Source organism: Melanotaenia boesemani, chromosome 17 (assembly GCF_017639745.1).
Source record: "Melanotaenia boesemani isolate fMelBoe1 chromosome 17, fMelBoe1.pri, whole genome shotgun sequence".
NCBI classification, from domain to species: Eukaryota; Metazoa; Chordata; class Actinopteri; order Atheriniformes; family Melanotaeniidae; genus Melanotaenia; species Melanotaenia boesemani.
In genome coordinates this window covers 5484650-5510755 of record NC_055698.1, presented here as the reverse complement: position 1 = coordinate 5510755, position 26106 = coordinate 5484650, and the positions used below count along the sequence as shown (strand labels likewise).

Here is a 26106-nt window from a genome sequence, read left to right as displayed (position 1 = left end):
AAACAATGCGGAAACACGCAAATCAGTGCATGGTAAACAATAAAAGCGAAGAACACGTCAGAGCTCGGCTGCTATGTTTAGTGAGTTTTCAGACCCCTCTGCTGATTCTTTTAAAAAAATTTATTGGCCAGGGATATTTTCTCTTTCTTTTTCTACTGCTCAAATGCAACTACATGCATTTCTACTGGAACATAACTAGAGACTGAGTTTACAATATGAACATCTTTGTCTATTATTTGATTCAGTCATCTACTAAAACAAATGTAAATAAAAAAAATGATTTTGGGGCAAACATTGTGATGCAATTAAAATGCAATTAATGGAGATAAATTTTTTAACAGTGTCCCACCCTTATAAAAACACAAGTCATATGTATTATGTATTATTATGATAAACTTCAAGTAACACAGATTAGTCATAGTGATTGAAATCTGCTGTGGTGGGACCTTAACATGAATTTATCAATTACAGGTCTCAAAACATCCATCAACACCACCTGAAAAATGACAGAAAGTAGAAACTAGCAGTGTTAATGTTCCTAAATACATCACTTGAATATCTGCATCACCACTGTCGATGTTAGAAAAAAAAACACAATATCTGAAGGGAAGTTAAATCGATAGTTGCCATGTTTACTGCAACTTGTGATAGTTTTACAGTCTGGCAGTTCAACGTGCTCCACAGACGAATCAGTGGGTGGTAAATGGAAAAACAGCATGGGATCTTAAGATCAAAATCTCTGTAAAACTCTCCTGGGAATGATAGAAAAGGCAGAACAGCTGTGATTTTCACTGACAGATTCTCACATCTATTAATTAGCTGGTTGATATGCTCAGTCATAAATGCTTTTTTATTTTTTCCCCCCCAAAAAGAGAAAAAAAGTAAAACACTAAAGTCACACAAAAAGAGAACTGAATGAAAAAAGTTAGGCCAGGCATTTTACACGCTTTAACCTGTAATTAATGACCTGTGAGTGTACAGCTGGTGTGATAGCGCTCCCATCAAGGTGTGACATGTTTGTTCAGCTAAAAAAAAAAAAAAAATGCCATAAAATCAGAGTGTTCTTTCACCTGTATTGCATCTGTCAATCTGTTACAGTTTAAAGCCATTATAAATAGTGAAGTTAATGGTGTGTGCAAGAATTGTGGATTTGTGTGTTGACAAGCTTGTTTTAATTTCCCTAACAGACTGTGGTTAAAACATAAAATCATGTAGCTGAGTAAACTAGGTGTTAGGCCCGGGTTTCTCAAGCATAAATTTATAAATTAAGTCTGTAAAATGAAGATTACTGGTAAATTCTGAGGGAAACAAACTAATCTTAATAACAGAGGGAAGTTAATACTTTCAATTAAGCATAGCAGGAAACTGCTAAACTGAGGTATCTGTTTTCCTTTTTTTTTTTTTTTTAACTAATCTATTTTATGTTGATAAGTACGCTACCGCTCAAAAGTTTGGGATCATTTTTCCCATTGGATTCAATGGAAAAGTGATCCCAAACTTTTGACTGGTAGTGTAGTTACTTATTCAGATAATAATCCCACATAAAAGGAGAAGGATGTGATGACATATTGTGAATCTTGTTAAAGATAAAATCTAAGAAATAGATCTAAATACACAGTGAAAACCCACCTGTGGTTATCACCACATTTGCTCGTCATTCATGTATGTATGTTGGAATTACCCTGGTCCACAGATGTGTGAACCGCTTTCAGTTTTCATTTATCTCTTCTGTTTCATTACTTTTGTTTGGAAGAAACAAACTCTGTGATGAGAAATCTTTGAGCTTAGAGATTATCGTATGGGTTTCTGAATCAATCAGCTGAGAAAAGAATGAGCAAATTCACAACAATAATCAGTCTGACATGTTGAACTGCACCTCTTATCACTCAGAATATAAAACCAACTTTTTATGGTAGGCACATCACTATATGGATAATGATATAAATGTCATTTTGACATTCCTTCAAGTTTTCCAGTTACTGTATTCTGTAAAATGATCATCTGTAGAAGGAAAACATATATATATATATATATATATACACAGACCACAGCATTTATCTGCTGACTGATGTCTTAATATTGATTTGGTATTGCAGGTTAATGAATATGTATATGAATGTTTGGTATTCAGAGAGGTCGTTAGTGCGGATTGGCTGCCATGTTTCCGTCAGTCAGACCAGGTAGCTTCACCAGGAATGAATGAGAAGTGAACGAATATTGGATTCACTGTAAAGCGCTTTGGGTGTTGTGAAAAGTGCTATATAACTCTAATTCATTATTACTAGGATTGTTAATATCAATATATTATCACTGGATATTTTAGGATTAATAATATCAATTAATATCGAGTTTTTGAAGGCTGTTTTAAACACGAGTTTATTGTGAATGTGCAACAATGAAGTGGTGGTCAACCTAGGTCACTACAGACCAATGTGGGTTGTTGACTGATGGAAAATTATTATGTTTGAGTCAAAACTGATCGTGGTTACTTCAGGGTTTCTAATACAGTCATGAAAAGGGAGTGCAAGGAAAGGATTTAGTGGAAAAAAAAAGAAAAAAAAGAAAGAAAAGCAGTTGACAATCCTTTTGTTTGGACCAAAATGTAAGGTTTCTAAATAGCTTGACTTCAGTTGGTTAGGATTCTTCTCTGTTAGCTTCTGCTAAACAGTTCAGTGTTTTGGTAAATTAAAGAGCAAAAATATATATTTATATAGCTGCTGCTTTTTTTTTCTTACTTGCAAAGACTGGAGCAAGTTAAGCTAATTTTAAAATGGCATTAAGAGATGAAGACAACATAGACTGGGGCAGTGGTAGCCTTTATTATTACAGAGGTGGGCTTGGGTCTGGACGATCAGCATTCAGGTCTCCAGGTTGGCAACTGAGGTGAACCACTGTGGGCCCCTGAGCAAGGCCCTTAACCCCCAACTGCTCCCCGGGCACCAGAATCTGTCCTGGCAGCCCACTGCTCATACTGTAACTTGGATGCAAAGAATTAATTTCCCACCAGGGAATAATAAAGAATAATTAAATAAATAAATAAAGACTGGACTCCTACGAAGAATCTAGACCATGACAGAGTGAAACAGTTGGTTGAGATTTGTTTACACCAAACACACAGCAGCAATGAAATACCAAAAAAATAAATAATACTTACTTGAGCAGAAACATTGCATGATCTATCATCATGATCTATCAACCATAAACACAATACCCATGTGCTTTTTATTCTTGTGCACTGCTTTATCTGCCTAAATAGGTCCCATTTATATTAGCTTTATTATAATAGTTACTAATCACAGCTTTTGTTGGTTTGGTTTCTTGACAGCATAGTAGTGATAAAACTGTTGTGTGCAAGTAAGGAAAACAAAATATGTAAATGCAATTTGCTTGAGACTTTCCCAGTTCATGTCTTTTAGACAATAACTGTAATAAGTTGCTGTCAAGCTTGTTGATCTTAACTAATTTCTGCAAAGGAAGGCCTATTTTAAAAGAGCTGAGAGATGAGCTGTTTGGCTCTGTCTGAATAGATCCCTTTCCACCCCCTAATTCCACTCAAATAATAACATCCCACCCCTGTGGAGAAAGGCCTATGAATCACCAGCAGCGTACCTCTGCTCATGCCCAAGGATGCACTGGAGACACAGTGCTGACAGGAATCATAATTTGCCACTTTCCAGTGAAATGGTGAGCTAAGGCGGAGGAAGAAGCTAAGGAACTCCACAGAAACACTGAAAAAATTAGATGATGTGCACTTGTGCAGGCATGTCTGTTATATACGAGAGAAATCAGAAGCAACAGTTTAGGGTATGACTAATTTAGCTGTAAAGAAAATAAATAAACAGAACACAATGTTGTGTTCCTGGCAGTAAGAAGCATGAAAACCCTCACAGGACACTAAAAGTGAAACCCAGACTAATGAAATTCTTCAGGTGAAGCAGCGGCTCCTTAAGGAGGACGAATGATGGTTATTGCAGCTTTTACAGACTGACATCCTTAAACCCAAGGAAGAGAAGGAAAACAGCAGGGAACTCCACTATGACATGAAGCAAAACAAATACATCAATCTCTTAAAAGAAAACTGTAAAATGTTCTTTTATATTTTAGGTTTCTTCTACAATAAACTTATATTGGGGCTGCGTGGCTCAGTGGATAGAGCGGTCGTCTTGTAGCCTGAGGGTTGCCAGTTCAATCGGCCTGTCGAGCTCATGTCGAGGTGTCCCTGAGCAAGACACAAAACCCCATATTGTTCCTGATGGGTCATGGTTGAGCACCTTGCATGGCAGCTTCTGCCATCAGTGTGTGAATGTGTGTGTGAATAGGTGAATGTGATGTATAATGTAAAGTGCTTTGGGTAAAAGCGCTATGTAAATACAGACCATTTACCATATACATTAATGTAGTTAAAACATTCTAATGTTCCCATTATTTGTTTTCAAATGATTAAAAACCCATTAAGTTTTTTTGTTATTTCAAAATCCTTAAAGTTTACTCCCTATTACGAACTACTGCTGCCCACATAACAAATCAAATCAATGGATAATTTACAGGCTTGTGCAGAACTTGACAGGGTGGTGGAAAACCTTTTTAATCTGAATCAGCTCTGATTTAAAAGGAAACATCTAAAACATGCAGGACATTGGACCCAGAGGTCCAGAGTTGGCATTCTCTGCTCTATCAAATCAAATATATGAACATTATCTCTGCACAGTCAAACTCTGATAAAGTGAAGTGGAACAAAATTCTAGAAGTTTTAGTACAAAGATATCAGGAGAGGTCTCTAAAATGGCCATTTTGGCACAGTTTGGTCATCTGTTCTCAAAATCCCCTGATTGGGGGACCTCAGGTTTTATAGGGTTAATTTAATCAGCCATACTAGTCCTGTTAGTTGGATGTTCATCTCAGGCTTTCTGTGTTTTTTTCTCAGGGTGGAACCTAGTGTGGATCAAACAATTCAATCATATTTGAATTTAAATTAATTTAAACATGACTACATTACATGATGACTATGTTGGTCATAAGCCAAGTATTTTAGAGTAGAAACATGTTTAACATGTTGATACAATTAACCACAATATATTGCTTAAATGACTGGGGAACTGGGTGGGCCTCTCTGCTACACTGGTTTAAATTTTATTTGGAGAATAGAAAATACTTCGTGTCAATAGGTAACTTTACATCTGAGCAGACAAGAATTACACGTGGAGTTCCCCAAGGTTCCATCCTGGGGCCTCTTCTGTTTAACATTTACATGCTCCCACTGGCACAGATCATGAGGAAAAACAAAATATGTTACCACGCAGATGACACAGTTATTTATTACAATGTCGCCAGGAGATCGAGGCCCCGTACAGGCTCTTGGGAAATGCATTGAAGAGAATAATGACTGGATGTGTCTGAACCTTCTCCAGTTAAACAAAAACAAAACTGAGGTGATGGTTTTTGGAGCCAAAGAGAAACAATTAAGTGTCACCACAGAGATTCAGTCCATACAACTAAAAACCACCAACCAGGCCACAAATCTGGGTGTATTGATGGACTCAGACCTTAACTTTGAAAAACACATGGTACAGGGAATTACAAAATCAGTCTACTATCACCTTAAGAATATACCAAGGGTAAAAGATCTGAAGTCTCAGCAGGACCTGGAAAAACTAGTCCATGCTTTCATCTTTAGTCGGCTTGATTATTGTAACAGTATTTTTACAGATCTACCTAAAAAATCAATTAGACACCTGCAGCTGATTCAGAACTCTGCTGCTCGACCCTTCACTAATACCAAGAGAGTGGACTACATCAGTCCAGCTCTGAGGTCTTTACACTGGCTGCCTGTTCGTCAGAGGATAGACTTTAAAGTTCTGCTGCTGGTCTATAAAGCTCTGAATGGTTTAGGACCAAAATACATCAGTGACCTCTTGACCCAGTATGAACCTGCCAGAACCCTCAGGTCATCTGGTTCCAGTTTCTTATCAGTTCCCAGAGTCAGAACCAGACATGAAGAAGCTGCATTCAGCTTCTATGCTCCACATGTCTGGAACAAACTCCCAGAAAGCCTCAGATCAGCTGAAACACTCAGTTTATTTAAATCCAGGTTAAAGACCCACCTGTTCTCTGCTACATGTAGCTAGTTTTTATTTAGAAGTCAAAATCTACATCTGATTCTTTTAAGCTGGAATCATGTTTTAATATTGTCTTTTCCCACACTGGAACTTTATTTCTTGCATTTTATCTATTTTATTTTAGTATCTTCTTTCTGTTTTTAATTCATTAATTGCATTTCTTTTAATCTTTGTTTTTTAATGCACTTGTATTGCTTTCTGCACCCTGCTGAAATGTTTTATGTAAAGCACTTTGAATGGTCTTGTACATAAAATGTGCCATACAGTACATATATATTTACCTTGCCTTACCTAACCCCTAAAGTAGTTGAAATGTCATGTTTTTGGCATAAATATATTGATTAAAGACATTTAACATTTAAGTAGTTGAATTATTTAGTACAATGTGATATTTAGAAAGTGTTACTGAAACTGATTTAAAGTGTTAGTGATCACCACAAGCGTTCATCTTACCAGAAAGAAATGAATGAATTTTGACTCATTGACTTTGTTTTTTATTAGGAGTTCTGTAGTGTGAAAGCAATGGGAATATTCTTTGCCATTTTACCTGCTGTACCCATACCTGACTGGTTAAGCAAGTTAAAAATAAGTCAATATGTCCCAGTTCCAGACAATCCTGAATGTTCTTTTTGTTCAGTCACTAACTGGTCACAACTCTTTGGCTGGTAGGATGTACCTAAAATTAACTTTCGACTTACCGCTGGCATTCGCTGGCATGGAGAACCAGCTCCTGGTTGTTCTTGGCGCTGACAGTGAGTTCATGTTCTGTCGGGTTGAAGATGTCAAGCAGGAGATGACACTGTCGGGTGCTGTGAACACACAGACAGAATAACTGTAAATGGAAATAGAGAATATAGCCACATGGTAATGATGTGCCTGTTTTGCCTGATTTCATACATATGGAAAGATCCAACAATGCAGTGTACAAAATTCATATCTTAATACATCATAACAAAAATCTTACCATTACCTATCCCCTTGTTGCTCACATGAATTCTGGACAATGTTTATGCATTAGGTTATAAGTGACTTCTAAAAATACACAGCAACAGGGACGCAGTGAATCCATGAGATTAAGACAAGACACAGTGTGAAGTACTCATCAGTCCTTGTCATAACATCAAAGGTGGCCGTGCTTTCATCAGGCCAGCAGGCCTAGCTGGAGCAGGTCATCTCCGCATCATCCCAGGCCTGCTTTTCTCATGCAGATCATAAGAGGACCAATTTGTGATTCAGATAAAGACGCTGGATTTTCAAAGAGTTCATTTTAACCTGCAAATAGGTCCCCCCCCCCACATTTTTCCCTCAGTAATGACAGATGAAAGGAGTGGATTCTGCAAACAGAAACAGAGAACAGACTGCCCAGTGCAGCCAGAGCACCATTACATAAATAATTCCTGCAGGTATACGGGACAAAATGTCAGAAAAAATTAAATGACTGGCTCGTTACCAGGCCTCTGCAGAGCTGAATGACATGCAGATAACATCTGATTCAAGTGTGTTGGAGAAGGGTTGCATCTAAAAGTTACAGGATGGTAGATCTCGAGGGCCGAAATTGGGCACCCCTGGAGTATACCTTGTCACGCGTACTAGCTCCTCTTTGACGTGCTGGTGGAACTTAGGGAGCACTTGTTTTAAGTCCGCATGATTAAAGTCCCCTGCTACGATGTGTGCTGCGTCGGGGTGTCTGTTCTGCTGTTTGCTAATGCTGCTGTACAGTAGTTCATTAGGCATGTTAGCAATAGCATCAGGTGGAATGTAAACAATGCTCACACACACCACCGTTAGCTCCCTCAGAAGGTACACGGGCCTGTATTTAACCGTTACAAATTCCAGGTCCACGGAGCAATGATTGTTCACCATCACTGTGTCAGTACAGCTATTTATGCACATGCACACACCCCCTCCTCTGCTGTTACCGGAGTCCTTTGTTCTGTTCTGTTGATGGGGTACATAGCCGGCTAGCTCCATAGCCGAGTCTGGAATGGATGAGTGAAGCCAGGATTCTATGATTAGAATGATGCAACTGTCCTTAACAATGTTGTTAGTTGCTATCTGGAGCCTCAGACCATCCATCTTGTTGGCGAGAGATCATGCATTTGGGGGAAAATGCTAGGATAGCGGTGGTTTGTGTGGTTGTCTCCGGAGTCGGGTTAACAATCCAGCCCCGCTTTTGCTTTCTCTCTCGGCGCCGCCTTCGCCTCCTCCCTGTGGGCACGGTGATCCAAGAAAGAGCTGGGGGCTTTTGCCATGTCCCCTGGGTGTTATGTGTGTCAATAAACAGAGTTTTTTCCTTCTGCTCGACATCCTGACCTATCCAAAGAAGTTTGTGTTCGCTGTAGATGTACTTATTTCTGTTTTTAAGGCATTTTTTAAGGCATTTGCTATAAGAGCAGTTGGCCACAGCTGTAGTGAGCGCCGCCATGGTAACAACATTGGCAATTTAATTAAAATATTTATATTTCTTATATAAATTTACAAGGAGAAATGCCTACAATTACCTCCAGCTGAAGGCAGAAGTCATGTTTTCGGCGGTGTTGGTTTGTCTGTCTTTTAGCAAAGTAACTCAAAAAGTAATGAACGGATTCTGATTAAATTTTCAGGAAATCCTCAAAACAGAATAAGGAACAAGTGATTCGAACTTTGGTGTAATCCAGATCACTGCATGGATCCAGGAATTTTTTAAGGGTTGTTTTACAGGTGTGGGGCAGGCGCAAACATCTGGGAACACCTGTGAAAACAAAAAGTTGCTAAAGCTTAACACTGTTGGATTTCAGTGTCGATCCTTATGGACTTTTCTTTGATTTTTATAGTTTCCTTTAAATATGCCGATAAGCTGTGTTGTGGATGGCTGACATAAACAACGTAGCTGTTCCACAGACTACAAGAAATGGTTCTTCGAACTACCAAAAAGACAAGACAAGACAAGACGGCTTATCAAGCGTGTTAATGCTGATGGTACACCTTGGATTCGACAATTTGCTCAGATCCTTTTGTTACTGGTGAGAAAAATATTTATTATGACAAGACTGAAACATATGGCTGTTTTTGTATAGATGCCAAATATACCATGAAATGTCTGGTTACAGTAACAATAATAAATGTCTGTTGGCGGTTTTTGTGAAGTTTTCAATGTTTCTTGTGAGCGGCTCCTTCACAATGTGATGGTGGGCATTTGTTCAGTCCTACTGTCACTAGCTTCGCCTCGTATCCTTTTCTAGCCTTGACACTGAGGGTATCAATTTAACTGTATGACATTATGGATAATTATCTATCAAAAACTGATGAAGAAAGCTTAAAAATAAGGACAAGTTGCACACTTCAACACAGATGCTGGTGTGATGCAGGGTTTGGCTTCACCGGGTTGAGACAGAGGTTTGTGCCTGCGCATGGGGAGATAGGAATTGCTTCTAACTCAAAACCTAATGTTCACAATCACTTCCAAAAAATAAAATAAAAAGTGACAATGGCTTGGCAGAGGTCTGTGGTCTCTGGGTGCGTTTACTTATGACTAGGACTGCTTTAAAAGGTGCAACAAGGGAAAGCTTTGAGGTATAAGGCAGTCAGTGTTAAGGGAAATTACCCATGTTATTCACAAAAGAATAAACACTGCATTAAAATTTAACAGCAGGATCATACTTTGTCTTTTGCTACAATGTTGATTCACCTTGAAAAATCAATTAAATATGAACTTTGTTATGAGATGCACAAACCTCGGGATAGTTATCTTTTTTAGTTTAAATAAATGTTTTCCAGCAAAACTAAAGAGTGGATGCATGAAAAATAGTTTCCCCTGTGTGAGGCTAAATCCCTGCAGGTCACTCTAACCTCCCTCCAAACCAGCTTTTAGCCTCTCAAATCTCAGGATTAATGGAAGCTTTAATTTAGATTACCCAAGTCCCCAATAAAGTGTTGGAGCAATTAAAAGAGCATATCTTTTAAGGCCTAACATGTGTTTTTTGTTGTTGTTTTTTTTGTAATGTTTTTGTTGGCAGGCATAATAAACAGGCTGAACAGGTTGAGATGTTGATTTATAGGCCAGGATGTTTAGTAGAGGTCATAAATCAGACCCCTGACTTAAGAAACAGAGCTTATGCTTGTGTGCCAATTACTCAAGATAAACTAAAAGAAGAGTCAGAAAAATGGGCTCAGACAAGGTAGACTGACACCTTTTAATTAAAGGCTAAAGTGATAAGACCTTAACAGGCCAACATTATGGTGAACAGTGTTAGGAACTGTTGCAGCAGAACGGTCGTAGATGAAAGCCGAAGATTATGTTTTTGAACCAGTAATAACTGAATCATCATACTGAATCATCTTGATAAGTATTCTGTCCAGCTACAAGGCAGAGAACAGATCTAAGCTAACTAAATAATTCAGAACAGCCAATAGTGTTTCAAAGTATTTGTCTCCATTCTGGTCTGTGAATTTGTACATTGCCTTCTGAGAGCAGTGTGAAGCGGAGACGGAGCCAAATTATCCCCCCGTCTCTCAAATGCAACACATATTGAACTTGCTTCTTTGTTTATAGCGCAAAAAGCAGCTCATCCATCAACATAATTATCAATACCTTATGTACCTTTGAGGAACTTCTGAATAATTTTGGCTGCATGTGCTGCTGGTGTGCGAATGTTTCTTTTCCTGGAAGTTTTTTTAAATGGCAGAGATGAATTTCATAGTACCACCACCACCTGCAAAATAGGCTGATATTAATTTCAAGAAGGCACAAAATAAACACAGAACACTATTCTTGCAGATCATTAAATTAAAGCTGGTGGTGCACCAAAGAAGAAAACACAATAATGCTAAAACAAAATTAGCCCAAAGGTCAGCATTTTGATCTTATTCATCTAAAAAGAGCATGGTTGCAGTAATGTTATTATATTTATTACGCACACAATAACCACCAAAAGCAATCAGCACCAAATACTACAGCTATAAAAGCCCATATTTATTCCGACACAAAAAATAAAAAGTACAAATTCGTCCTTCAGTCATTAGCTGAGACTGTGGACATTTTTATAGGCCATAAAAATAGAACACACCATGTGAGGAGCTAAAAATAAAAAGATCAATAGAAGTGGGCCCACATCTCAATTATTACTGCAAACTGATCAATAAGTGCTGATTTTGCAGCACTACTCTGGCACAACAAAAATATTGACATTTTCTTCACACAGAAAGCGGAATGGACGTAATCAGCATTGTTAGATTTAGGGAAATGCCAATGGCGGAGTATTTTTAGCCACCAAAGCCAACACTGAAAAGCTGACTCTACTTTTATGGTGGTGTTGTTTTTTGTTGGGGGGGGGGAGGGGGGGGGGGGTCTTCTATGGATGGAGTAGAAAGGTGGAACTCAAAAATTAAGCAAATGGGATTAAAACACTCCAATTAGACATCACAGAATGAAACTGGTGGACAATTTTTGATGCAGGTGTAATGCGTTGACAGGAACTTTCATGTCCAGTTTAAGAGAATTTATACAACTGAAACTATCTGAATGTGATTAATGTCCCTTCAAGCACGCACACATCCTTAAAGCTCAAATCCAAAAAGTCTACAAATACTGACAACCTCAAAATTTCAAGATAAAAATTTTAGATTTATTATAATTTAAAATGGGTACTTATGTGAACATATCCACATAATTGTTAAAGGAAGTTGATGGTTAAGTCGTCAGGCTCAATTAAAAGCTACAGTTTATCAAAATATATACCAAAGTATAAAAATATATTCAGACCACCAAGTGAATTTTGTGAGTGTCTGCTCGGCTGACCAGTTATTTCTCCCACTCAGCGGCATGTCTGTTTGAGGTGTTGAAATAGATTGATTGTATTTGTACCTTTGCAAGAAACAAACTGCAAAGTGTCGTCACTTTTTGAGGAAGCCTGTGTTTGGACCATGGGGAAAACTGCTGTTTTCTTCTCAGTATAGTTTAGTTTTTGTTTTTTTCTTCTTCATTCCAGTAAAGGGAAATTTCCCCTTAAAATTAAATTACTCGTGTAGCACTACCTGGTTTATCTGCTGAATTTGTAGTTTAGAGATTTTATTTTGAAATGTATTACTGTAACATAATATACAGCACTTAAAACAATTAAAATCAAAGATTCAAAATGTGTCAAAAGTTTCCAAAAGGCACATTTCTTTGATAGTGGTAGAATTATGCATCAAGCTATTGGTGTATTATGGTATGCACTTTGATAAAGCACACAAGCAGATGAGTTAATTTCATCCTGTGGAGCACTACAGTGTTCAGCAAAATGCTGATCACTTGGGGTTTTAACAGGTCCCTGTGTGTTATGGATCACTGATTATTTCACCCATTGTGACTCTGTTTAATTTTCTTTATAAGATTTATTATGTTACATATGGCCTAAGCCCTGAAGGGAGTCATCTACATGCCAATAAAAATAGCTGATTGGTTGTTCAGCATGACAAAGAAAAATTCAGAGAAGATGCACATCGCTGAATGGAAAGATACTGAATAACTGAATCCAGCTAGCAAAATAAATAATTAAAAGAAAAACTTCATACGTATTGATTTCCAAGTGAGAATAGAAATTGAAAATATAGAAAGTGAAATATGAAGTGTGAATGAAATAATCATAACAGAAACCACACACGAGGATAGAGACATAAAACACTGCGAAAAAAGGGTCTCCAGAGTCGTAACATCTTATTTTATAGTGATGAAATCCTGTTTTCTTTTCATAATAGAGACAAACAAGCATCTTTCAAGCACAGATTGTTCTGGATCACTGACTTCTTTCAAAGTAGCTGAACTCGATTTGTCCTGATTGTTATGCTAGTTTTCAGTAGTTTCTTTGTCCTAGTTGCCAAGAATATATGTAATTAATGTGGGTTTCTAGACACCACAAACACATATAACATGAACATTCTGCATTCAGGTTTCTATTTTGTTTGTTTTTTTTTTCTTTTTCTATAAAGCATCTGCACAGTGTCTACATGCCTTATGTGTTTATTTTCTTTTGTTTTACCTTTAAAAATACTTTTTCAGCCTTTGGTGACTGAAACAAAGAGTGGAAAGTGAATCTATCCAGGATTTCAGACAACGAGTAAAACCAAAAGAAGGCAGGGAAAGATTGCAATATAATCCAAACCATCAGAGAAACCCTTTATATGAATAATTTCCATTTAAAACTAAAAACAATTGTCATTAAGGCCTTTCAAACTGTTGCCATTCACACCTGTGTTCTCTGCTATAAATGTCCTGTTAATTCGTTTAGACCTGGAACCATAAACCATAATAATCGCATTAAGTTTGACCAAACCTTTAATCAGAAGACATCTAATCATTTACCCAGAGCAAGTTTTTTGCTTTCTTCAGATCGTAGATGTGATATCTGGAAGGCAGAGCAAGAAATAAGAGTGTCTGTCATCCCCTTCATGTGGTGTATGAAAACTGATTCACTTCTTCATGGACTTCATGTCATCTGTATTAATCAGAACAACCTGTCGATTTATGAGATCTGTTGCTCTTGAACACAAGCTATATTCTTTTTCAATTACCTTTAAAGTAACACATCACGTGAAGTAACACAGCTAAATAAATTATTTTTGGATGTAATCAATCTACACTGATACATACATACAGATTTACACTGAAAATACTGATCAAACATAAAAAAGTTCTCATCTGTATGATGTGATTGTGAAAGAACGTGAAACCGATTACATTTGTGTTGTTTTCTTTTTTTAATCTCATTTATATCTTATATCAGTTAGTGGCTCCTGAATCGAATTGATCCGAAAACTGAAAATGTATGACGGCAAATTTGTGACGTTAGAATTCATCAAATTGTTATTCACTAAACAGATATAATGATCGACAACTCTGGACCTCCGGGGCCAGTCTCCGACAGGTTTCACATGTTTCATTAAGAGGTGTGTGCAGCTGTTGGAAAGTCAGTTCATTTCAGTTAGGTGTGTTGCAGCAGGGAAACATCTTAAACCTGCAGCACACTGGCCCTAGAGGTCCAGAGTTGATCATCCCTGAGATATAATCAATCAGTTTGATCAGTCATGATCAAATTTGTGATTTACACACTTATAGATGTCATAGGGATGCAACCAAATAATAAACATGTATTTTTTACAGTATTATAAAGGTAAATGTAAGATTGGTCATTATGTGATTCACAGAGTTGCAGAAATTCCTATGACAATTATTACTGTGGGAATAAATGGGAATTAACCTCGTCTCCAGATATATTAGTCTGTAACTATAACAAGAACCTCTATAATCTACTTAACACTTTTGCTCCAATCAAACACAGACATGTTTCCTTTTCCCGTTCTGCTCCATGGTTCACTCCTTCCCTCCGCAAACTCAAAGCTAAAGGGCGCCGGCTTGAACGCCTTGCCAAGAAAACTGGACTCAGTATCCATAAAGATATGTATAATAATCACATTCTTCTATACAAAGACTGCATTAGATCAACTAAATCTGCATACTACTCTGCTATTATCTGCACTAATGAAGGAAATTCCAAATCCCTCTTTTCTCTGTTCAATAAAATTACAAGACCCCCGGACTCTTTTCCCTCACATCTCAACTCAACTGACTTCTGTAACTTCCTTTTGTCCTACTTCACTTCAAAAATCGACAACATCCACCAACAACTCACTTCCGAAGGAGCTGCAGCTTCCACTGCAGACTTTCTTCCTCCATCTTTCTCCATCATTCATTCATTCTCAAGCTTCACCCTTCCTTCTCAAACTGACATATCTGAACTGATTCGGAAAGCCAAACCCTCCACCAGCCCACTTGACCCGATCCCAACAGTCTTGGTAAAGTCCTGTCTCTCCTCACTCTCTCCACACATCACTGCCATAATTCACTCCTCCCTCATGACCGGACATGTTCCACTGGCCTTCAAATCAGCTGCCGTCACACCGATCTTAAAAAAACCTGGCGCTGATCCATCTGACCCTAATAACCTCCGTCCAATTTCCAATCTTCCCTTCATCTCCAAAATCCTTGAAAAGGTTGTTGCCTACCAGCTTCACCAACACCTCTCTATCAATAATCTGTTTGAACACTTCCAGTCCGGCTTTCGTCCACTCCACAGCACAGAATCAGCTCTTCTGAAAATAACAAATGACCTTCTAATGGCAGCTGATTCTGGCCTCATCACCATCCTTATTCTCCTCGATCTTACTGCAGCATTTGACACCATTTCTCACAGCACCCTCCTTAATAGACTGGCATCCATCGGCGTCTCTCATACTCCTCTTACCTGGTTCACTTCATACCTGTCCGACCGCACACAGTTCATTCACATTAAGGATCATTCATCACAATCACTCCCCGTAACAGCCGGTGTACCCCAAGGTTCTGTCCTGGGGCCTCTTCTGTTTATCATTTATATCCTCCCGCTTGGTCACATTTTCCGCAAATACAATATCAACTTTCACTCTTATGCAGACGATACACAGCTCTACATCTCATCAAAACCAAATTCTTCTGTTCCGCCTTCATCCCTCTCTGACTGTCTTCTTGAAATCAAGACATGGTTCTCTTCCAATTTTCTTAAACTCAACAGCAGCAAAACAGAAGTTCTCCTTGTCGGCACACCCACCACTTTCACCAAATCTCACAGTTTCTCTGTTAACATTGACAGCTCTTCTATTCTCCCCTCCCCTCAGGTAAAAAGTCTCGGCGTCATTTTCGATAGCACCCTTTCATTTCATTCACACATTAATAGCATCACTCGGTCTGCCTACTTCCACCTCCGAAATATCAACCGCTTGCGTTCATCTCTCACTCCACATGCTGCAGCTATCCTCGTCCACAGTCTGGTCACCTCAAGAATCGATTATTGCAATTCACTTCTTTTTGGTCTCCCCGATAAATCACTTCATAAACTACAGCTTCTTCAGAACTCTGCTGCCCGGATTATCACTTGCACACCTTCTTTTCAACACATCACACCGGTTCTCAAACAACTTCACTGGCTCCCAATAAAATTCAGAATCAACTACAAGATCCTGCTTTTCACCTTCAAATGTCTCCATAATCTGGCCCCTCCATATCTGTCTGACCTACTCCATATAGCTACTCCCTCCCGCACTCTCAGATCATCTTCCTCCATTCACCTTTCTGTGCCCCGTGCCCGTCTCACCACCATGGGGAGCAGAGCCTTCAGTCGCTCTGCTCCCCAGCTCTGGAACACACTCCCACCTGAACTCCGTAACATCGACTCACTTCCATCATTCAAATCACAACTTAAAACTCATCTGTTTAAACTGGCCTTCTCACCTTAATGTTTTTAACTGTCTGCTGCATGATGTTTGTTTTGATGTTTTGTTTTATGTTTAAACTGATTTTAATTGTCTTTTGTGAGGTGACCTTGGGTCTTGAAAGGCGCCTTGAAATAAAATTTATTATTATTATTATTATTATTAATTTAAAATCTATTTTAAATATAGTTGGGGGAAAATATATTTTTGTATAATCTTGATTAAAACAACCAGATTTCAAGCAAGTACACTTGAGTATATTTATGCTATTCCTCAGTCACATGTACATAGCACACTGCTAACTGCAGAGGTGTTGAGGCCATGCAACAGTATCATGTAATTTTTGAAAGGTTGACGTCGGGAAACGAATAAAATTTTATTCAACACTAATATTTTTGTTTTTCAATAAAAGAACTGAACTAAAAATATCAAAGCTTGATCAAGTTCTACTTAAAATACACATAAGTTTGGCACATGTTTTAAAGGGTACCGACTACTTATTTTTGTCCAAAATATGTTTGCATGATTGTGCAAAAATGCCAACAAATGTTTAATAAGGCACCCAACAGAAGAAATGAGTGAACAAAGTCCAGAAGCTCACTTTGCTCCATAAAACCATGAAACCATAAAAGGAAGGCGAAACTTTACTTTGAAAAGCAAGTAGCATTCCTTTTGTTGCTTTTTAAAACAATAAGCAGAGTTGGAAGGAGAGATGAAGGGAGAAGATTTAGGTTGAAGGGATGGAAATGCTAAGACAGAATGAAAAGATAAGTTACTGTATTATTAAGCAACTCCATATTATCACTTCTAAAATGTCTTTTTACTCCCAGCAGAGAAAAAAAAAAGTATAGCTTTCAAAACAATCATCTTTCCAGATGGGAAATTCAAGGTAAATTCAAACAAAATATGAATGAATATGTGTGTTTAGGCACCTAAGTAAACAAACAATAGATTTGTAAATGCTTGTTATAAAAATCTGAAAAACTTTTAATGTCTGACTGAGTATATATCATTAATATCCACAGCCAGCAGCTTCGCCCCCATTCCAGCCACTCATTTAAGTGTTAAAACTATTACTTGAAAAGACACTACTATTTAAGTAGATAGGTTTCAGGGCAGTTCAGGACAGGAGTTGGTGAAATAAATCTTATGTACACAGAGATGCAGGTGTGGAGACTTTAAATGGATTTAACAAATATTTAGTAACAGAGAAGCAGAAGGGAGCTTTTACTGCCAAGGATTTATGTCTTTATTCAGTCTTGAAGTGCACTGAAACTTTGTCAGCTGACCTCATTCTTTGGGCAAATAAAGTTGCTGAACCTAGACCTGACCAAGCGCAGCGACCCCAGATCATCCTGCCCCCGCAGGCTTGTACAGTAGACACTAGTCATGATGGCTGCATCACTTCTTCATCATCTCTTCTTACCCTGATGCTCCCATCAATCTGAGTAAATCTGGACCTTTTAGTCCTGCTATCTGTAACCAAATAAATAAACCAGCTAACTAATTGAGTCAGTTAATACTAAAGCTACGTTGGTTTGTGGTAAAGTACAACCAACAGCTGAAACCCAATTTCCACAGTTTATCAAATAATCCTGCAACACTGCAGACTTTTTTTCAATTTGCTTTTTAAATCTTGTTGGTTGATCATTGCTGCCATCATAGAGATCCAGGGTCCAACAGACAGCAATATTAAGTTTGCTTTCCATTATTTGTTAGATCCCACTGATTCAGCCATACAAGAATTCACTAATTCGCATTAACACAGACAACTAAAAAATCTCAAAACTAAAATGTTTTCACTGTGTGATTTATTTGCTGAAGTTTAAAGATTTGAAACTCAAACTTTTTAAAATTTGACACAGAAACACATCAAAATCACGTTTCTGAATTAACTTTAAGAAGCACATTCACACCAGGACAGGCCAGTGGACTCCAGAAATGTTTTGCACCTTTGTTTGGTTTGGCTCGCTTTCACACTGCACTTCACTCAATTGAACCAAACTGCCTGAACAACTTTGCACAGTTACATCAACTGCTTGCTAGGAGCAGCATTGCCCAAAATTACCACTGACAAAGATTAGAGAGGAGCCTGTAACGGCTCGTTCCCACAAGTAAACAATAGAGCAACATCACACGTATGCAATCTTGGGGATTCTGCTTTAGTTTGGTGTTCGAAACAAATGCGGATTTCAAGAATGATAGCAGCATGAGATACAGCAAGCTATCTAACATGCTGTGCTACAACACACTCAAAGTCACTTCTGGTCTTTGGTTCACTGGTTTTCAATTGGACCACAGTCCCCTTCTTGGTTTGCACCAGAGTGTGAATGAGTGACCTATTTCACATGGACAGTCCTATGGAAGTGAACCAGGGTGTGTTAAAAGTGCCAGAAATGTTTGCCCTGCACAATTCGCTAAGTTCACTTTTGGTCTGAACGTAGCAGAGATTTTGCACCATGTTCCCCACTTTGGAGTCTAGACACAGGTAGAATATGTGAAGGGGGCTATATTCCCACAAATTCCCACAAATATTCCCACATTAGATGCAGAGGTACATATATGCATGTTGGGCAACATAAAGTTTGACTGGAGAAAAGTTCTCAAGATTCTCAGTCGGCTCAAATCTCCTTAAAGCCTCATCTTTCAAACCTTTTAAATGTTTTGAGCTTTGGTTGATTGCCAACAGATACTGTATGTCAGAGAAGTGAGGCAGAAAATACCAGGGGAGCACTGGTGGGAGGGGGGGTTGAAATGACAGGGTGATGGTATAGCAGCCAGTGCAGCATATCTATCCGCACTGAGCCAAGACAGATGACTCAAACTGCAGATATTATTACAGCTAATGATTCACCTCAAGTGGCCATTACTCTGCTCCGATCTGTCTCTCCTGCTTGGAGTTTTTTTCTGTGTGTGTGTGTTTTTTAAAGCTGAGGAGTTCAAAAGAAAGGAATGAATGAAACACAGGAAAGACGTGTGCATTTGAGTGTGTGAAGATATGATGTGATGTGTACAGATATGTACGAAACATTAAATAGATCTTGACGTGTTTTTTTATTGTTAGATTTTTTACAGGAAAAAATGGATTTGAGTCAAGTTCTACTCATCAATCAAGCATTTTGTAGTGTTTTGCATATTTCTTAAAAATAAATATTTTGTTTTTTGCTTGTAACACTTGCAGCTGAATGGTTCACAAATCTATCAGTTTCCTTTGCAATGCTTTGCTGACTGGAGCCCATCTGTTACTGATTTAACTGATTGTGTATAATTAAGGAGGCACTTGAACAAGCATTGAAAAATAAAAAATAGTTTTACATCAATTTAGTATTGATTTACTTGTGCTGCTGTCCCAGCTGTCAGTGAAAACACCATCACTAAATCCTCCGGTTTCATTAGAAGTCAAAATTATGGTTTTAGTGATTTAAAGCATTTACAGTCATTCACAAAAGCAAGAGACCAAATTATTATAAATTATTATCATCAGGAGCCTTCAGACAATGCTGTGCAAAAGTTTTGAACAGCTTCTCATGTCTCTCATAAATAAAAGTGGAACACAGCTGGATCAGCTTACTACCTATGCTAGCGGGACGAGAGTTTGTCTCAAATTTAAGGATATCAGAATGATTGTGCAATGCACCTCTAAGACGTCAGATAAACAGAGAGCTGTTCATCTGACGTCTTTTGTTTTCCTAGTTAGCAAGACAGAGATAGCATGGAGATTTCTGGAACACTAAAACATCCTCCAGTGCTACCAGGTGAAGGAAAGGACAAGGAGTTGGCTATGTGAGTATAACAAAAGATACAGCATGAAGACGCTGGTCCAGAGAGCATTATGTCCTGAAAACTTAATTAATGTGAGAGAAACCTGACAAGTTGTAGATGTCCAAAATCATTCTTTGACGAAAGAATGGTCTCTAAACAAAGGTCATATTTGCATTTACCCCATTTAAACTCACCTCGAACCTCGAATTGAGGAGGAGCAGTGTGGTTTTCGTCCCGGTCGTGGAACAGTGGACCAGCTCTACACCCCCTTTGGGGTCCTCGAGGGGGCATGGGAGTTTGCCCAACCAATCTACATGTGTTTTGTGGATTTGGAGAAGGCATTTGACCGTGTTCCCCGGGGACTCCTGTGGGGGGTACTCCGGGAGTATGGAGTGCCGGACTCGCTTGTAAGAGCTGTCCGGTCCCTGTACGACCGGTGTCAGAGCTTGGTCCGCATTGCCGGCAGTAAATCAGAATCGTTTCCAGTGCGGGTTGGACTCCGCCAAGGCTGTCCTTTGTCACCGATTCTGTTCATAACTTTTATGGATAGAATTTCTAGGCGCAGCCGAGGTGTCGAGGGGATCCGGTTCGGTGGCCTCAGGATTGGGTCTCTGCTCTTTGCAGATGACGTGGTTCTGTTGGCTTCATCGGGACGTGATCTTCAGCTCGCACTGGAGCGATTCGGAGCCGAGTGTGAAGCGGCTGGGATGAGAATCAGCACCTCCAAATCCGAGACCATGGTCCTCAGCCGGAAAAGGGTGGAGTGCTCTCTCCGGGTCTGCGATGGGGTCCTGCCCCAAGTGGAGGAGTTTACATATCTCGGGGTCTTGTTCACGAGTGAGGGAAGGATGGAGCGAGAGATCGACAGGCGGATCGGTGCGGCGTCCGCAGTGATGCGGGCTCTGCATCGGTCTGTCGTGGTAAAGAGAGAGCTGAGCCGAAAGGCAAAGCTCTCGATTTACCGGTCGATCTACGTTCCTACCCTCACCTATGGTCATGAGCTGTGGGTAATGACCGAAAGAACGAGATCTCGAATACAAGCGGCCGAAATGAGTTTCCTCCGCAGGGTGGCCGGGCTCTCCCTTAGAGATAGGGTGAGAAGCTCGGTGATCCGGGAGGGGCTCAGAGTAGAGCCGCTTCTCCTCCACATCGAGAGGAGCCAGATGAGGTGGCTCGGGCATCTGGTTAGGATGCCTCCTGGACGCCTCCCTGGTGAGGTGTTCCGGGCACGTCCCACCGGAAGGAGGCCCCGGGGCAGACCCAGGACACGCTGGACAGACTACATCTCTCGGCTGGCCTGGGAACGCCTCGGGATCCCTTCGGATGAGCTGGTGAATGTGGCCGGGGAGAGGGAAGTCTGGGTTTCCCTGCTTAGGCAGCTGCCCCCGCGACCCAACCCGGATAAGCGGAAGAGAATGGATGGATGGATGGATAAACTCACCTCAGTATACATACTACCCAGTTTTTCTTTGTTCAGTGTCAGATCCATTTCAAACATTACGTTACAATTTCTGTATTCATTTAGCCTGTCGGGGACCTGACTGGATTTTGTTATTGGTTTCCCTACACCGCAACGCCTTTGATTTGTTATTAAGCTGTTAAAAGTTATGAAAATTTATTTTGTTTAACACCTCTTATGATTCTACGTTTGGGTGCTCCACCACACACCATACCAGAAGGAGCTGTTGGTTGCTGTATTCAGAGCTTCTGTCACACATTGCCTTTGGCTTAAGAGCATCATCGGCATCATGACAGAACCTGACCAACAGCATTCCTTGGTTTCAAAAAATGGCATCATGCTGTCACAGTTTGAGGCTGGGGCATCCCACCTGTGTTGCTCCCTAGATAAGCAGGAGTCTCTCTGCTGCTCACTGCCAGATCAGAGTATACTCCAGAACGTTTCCTGTCTGTTGACTGGTTTTCTAACTCCCTGGAGTATTTTGTACCTGCCTGCTTCAGCCTGGTAAAGTTTGCTCTATTTTTTGTGTGGCTCTCTTGGATTTTGAACTTCGGATTGTTTAAATGGATTGGATTTGGATTCTGGCCCAAGCTTATTTCCCTTTTGGATGAATAGAAGGAAAAACTGGACCTCTTGGAGTGCCCTGCCTGAATCAGAATAACTCTGTGCTCTATCTCCTTACAGTAATCTTCTGTTCAGCAGTTGCGAGCAGCTTCCCAGAGGAGATTCCAGATCAGGATCATTTCACTTCTGCTGGTACGTTGTTTATATACCAGGGACATTGCCCTACGTTCGTTCAGTTCTCAAACTCTGTTCTCTCACATCCACAGATGAGCCTACTGGCAAGGACCAGATATAACAATCTTGAGACATCTTCCTGTGCACAATAAAATCTTATTCATCTAATCCTGAGGTCTGTGATCTTTTGTGGGTCCAATTTGCTGAAGGGTGACACCCAGCTATGTTTGCCAAGTTTCTACTAAGATACCGGAAACTAGAAACCAAAGTTGTCCCAAGATCAATATAACAAATAATCTAAGAAATGAAGTTTGAACATAATTTGCATTGCATATGGTATATATTGTGAAGCGACAAGCAAAGGTTTCTGGCTGATTTTTGATGTTATACAATTATTCTACAGCAACATCAAATTTGAAGACTCACCTGGAAGCTTGCAACCAAAAGGAAGCAGCAGGGGCAACATATATTAAGCAAGTCGACGTGAGTTAAACGCCATCTGACTGCTTTTTCAGCGCAGTCAGTTACAGCATGTACCTAACCAGAAGCTCGTAAAAATGCCATCTCCATCTAAATTTATACAGTCCATTCATGGTACAGTCCATTCATGGTACAGTCCATTCATGGAGTCTCCAAAGCTTATGAAGGAACAGTCACCATGATATACATTTCAAAGCCACACTAAATTAGCGTTATATGCAGTACAGCTACACAAACAAACCCACACAAGCAGATATTAAGATGATACTGAGATATGATTAATCTTCCTACAGTTGGATGGCCAAACAAATGTGACAGTTACAGATCCCTGAATTTTAGATTTATAGGAACTTGATAGTTATGTCCTGAAAACTGAAGAGCTTAGAAGAAGCCACACAGTTGTCCTTGTTACAGTAAATAACAGCAGTGCACTGGATAAAGTCTACATCTTTTGAAGTCTTTGCCAAGGAAAATATTATTACTATTCCAACTCATAAGTTTATGGACCAACAGATAATGTTTGTGTATGAGCCCCACTGGGCTTCCCCAGGGAGTCAAACAGACTTAATGGGGTGGAAGTGGAAATTCATTGGCACTGATCAACTGCTGTTTCTATCTACATATCTACAAGTCACTTACCATCACCAAGTATAAATTTGGTTTAAATAAATAATGGATGTAAAGCAGTGCCTTGGAAAGCACTAAAACATATCAAATTAATTTTTATTAGTAATAAGTTAAAGATGTCCTTAATGGATGTCCACCAATAGGAGTTCTCCACCTGTGATGGAACCTCTCTCAATAAGAAAATCTGATAGGCAAAGCAAACATATTTAAAGATAAGCTTGCTGTTTTTTTTAAGTTACATTAGTAAATATCCAGTCCAGAGTGAGAAGTAACAGCTCACTCATTTTTTCTATTTTTGTTTTTTAGTAATTATTTCTGGGAAAACAGTTATGGATTGGTTCAATTGTTTTTTGCTTTGTTTTGTTTTTAATTGTCCAGTGACGTTACTATTAATGATGTATTGTTGTTGAGTATTAAATTGATGGCTGTGTTTACAGTCACACTAAGTGCTAACCTGCAATAAGCACCATACACAAACAAGCGTATATTTTGTTTTGTTTTCATATAGGATATGAATATGAATAAATATTTCCTTTCTTAGCTTAGTTAGGTTTTGATCTATCACTCTTTTGTGTCTGTTTTACCTTGGGTCTCATTTGTTAGATCAGTTTGTTTAATTTTTTTGCTTGGTTTGAGTTATGTTTGCCACTAGTTATTAAAGAAGAGTTCTGTTATGCTGACCTCTTTTATGGGCCCAGTTACTCGTTTTTTTGTAAACTGTTTGGATTACTTTTTTGTGTTAAAATAAAAACCCTTTTTTTGATCTTTAAAACTGTACGTGGCCGTTCTTCATAGCTTGGTCCATCACAATTAGTGTGGAGATGATGTGGGTTAATTGTATCCTATTCTATCATTTGGTATCCTATCTTATAATTTTAAGTAATTCCATCTCCTGGCGTATATATGTATACATTTTTATAGGTCTCTGCACTTTTTTCCATATTTCCTACGAGAGGTTTGCTGTTACAGATTACCCTTACAAGTGTATAATTCTTGTTGGTGGAATTCCACTATAAAGACAACTTGAACTTATAAGGTTTGTCTCCTTGAGGAAGGCCACTGGGCCACAAGACTTTGTTAAAGGAGAACCTGTTTTTCTAATACTGTGTACACGCAGTATAATGCAGAAAATGTAGCTTGAGTTTGAGTGTTACCTGGTGGCAGGTAGGGTGCTAACTCTAGTGAAAAACACTGAAGGCTCCACGTCAACACGGACACCCAGAGACAACTCCCTGTAGTAGCCCTCTACTTTGCCTGCACCCCCGGAGTATTTGAAGTTCAGTACTGCCTCCAGAGTCTGTAAAAAAGCAAAAGAGGAAAATAAAGTTAAGTCAGGACGGTTTGGAGGTCTGCTATGGGTTTAATTTGTTGTATCAGAAAGAAATAATAAAAGCACCACATGACAGCTTTTGTTCTGTCTAATGAAAATACACTCATGTAAACCAGGTGATTCACAACCGAAGTGTTACATACTAATTGGGTGAAATAGGTGAGATTTGCTGTGAGGGAAGAGAGATGTTGGGGGACATGGAGGGATCTGAAAGTAAAAAAAAAAAAAAAAAAAAAAAGGAGGGGGGTGGGGGGGGGGGGGGGGGTTGGGCTGTTGGCAAATGATGAAGAAATTAAAAGAGGCAGTTTATGGTGGGGAACACTAGCTGACTCAGGCAATGGGGCTGAAACTGGATAAAGGGACCATCCAAGGTCCAGTATATATCATCTCTCACATATTGCTGATAGGGGAACTGGCTCTGCCTTTCCAGAAAAAAATTCACCTATTCCCTGATTATATTCACTCTTCATCCCCTTTTTGCTGGGGCTGGGAGCCAAAGTGGAGTGACTCTGAACCTGCTGGCTGAAGACAGGCCTATTACAACATAATGACAGAAGCACAGCGTACTGAGAGCAAAGAGGGGTAAGCAACACCAGGGTAATTTTTTATCATTGTAAAACAAAGTCTTTTATTCAATATTTACTTAGTTTTGACTGCATGGCTTCATTCATACTCTTGATTAATTTTCATATTAGTACCCATATCTGTACCTTGATTATGTATTTTTCCAAAAACTTTGCTAAATAATGCTTGGCAGCACAACACTTCCACACAAAACTATCACAACAGCTAATAAGATTTAATTTTATAACAACAGCACTTTATCCAGACATTCTTCTCCAGAGAATGAACCTCTGGTTTCTTACCTTTAGCAACAAAATAAGTCAGAAACTTTCTGGAATTTGACACTATAAAAGCTGAGTAGATGATTTTGAACTTTTTTTTTAAGTTTTCACCTGGCTCCAGAACCCAACTGAAATGTCTCTGCATCCTGGCCTGATATGGTTGAAGATAAACAAGAATCTATTCTAACTTTTTTTTACTCATATCTAGTCAACTCAATGAACTTATTTGGCTTGGAGAGATTAAAAAGAGATATATTTTTTTTAAAAAAAACATTACAATCAGATACTTTCGTATCAAAATTTTGACTAATTAAGCTGACATAAAGGGTGTGTTGCAAAAGGTAAACATCTAAAACCTGCTGGACAGTGGCTGTAGAGGTACCTAGAGGCCGTTTGCTGGTCTAGATGTAAACAATATATAGCCTAAATAAATAAAATGAGCCTTATATGCATTGTGTAAATCACAAATGGGGTGGGGGGGTAGCT

The 26106-nt window shown here is 39.1% G+C and overlaps 1 protein-coding gene across 2 annotated transcripts in view; it reads right to left on the bottom strand.

Annotated features, from left to right (window-relative positions):
* Positions 1 to 26106, bottom strand: part of trappc9 (trafficking protein particle complex subunit 9) — a 273450-nt gene that overhangs the window by 106605 nt on the left and 140739 nt on the right. For both annotated transcript variants that reach the window (XM_042011968.1, XM_042011969.1), the window contains 2 exons: positions 24600 to 24742; positions 6815 to 6925 (listed from right to left, as the gene is read on the bottom strand). In XM_042011968.1, the coding sequence (XP_041867902.1) occupies positions 6815 to 6925; positions 24600 to 24742 (254 nt within the window). The remainder of the gene's footprint in view (positions 1 to 6814; positions 6926 to 24599; positions 24743 to 26106) is intronic.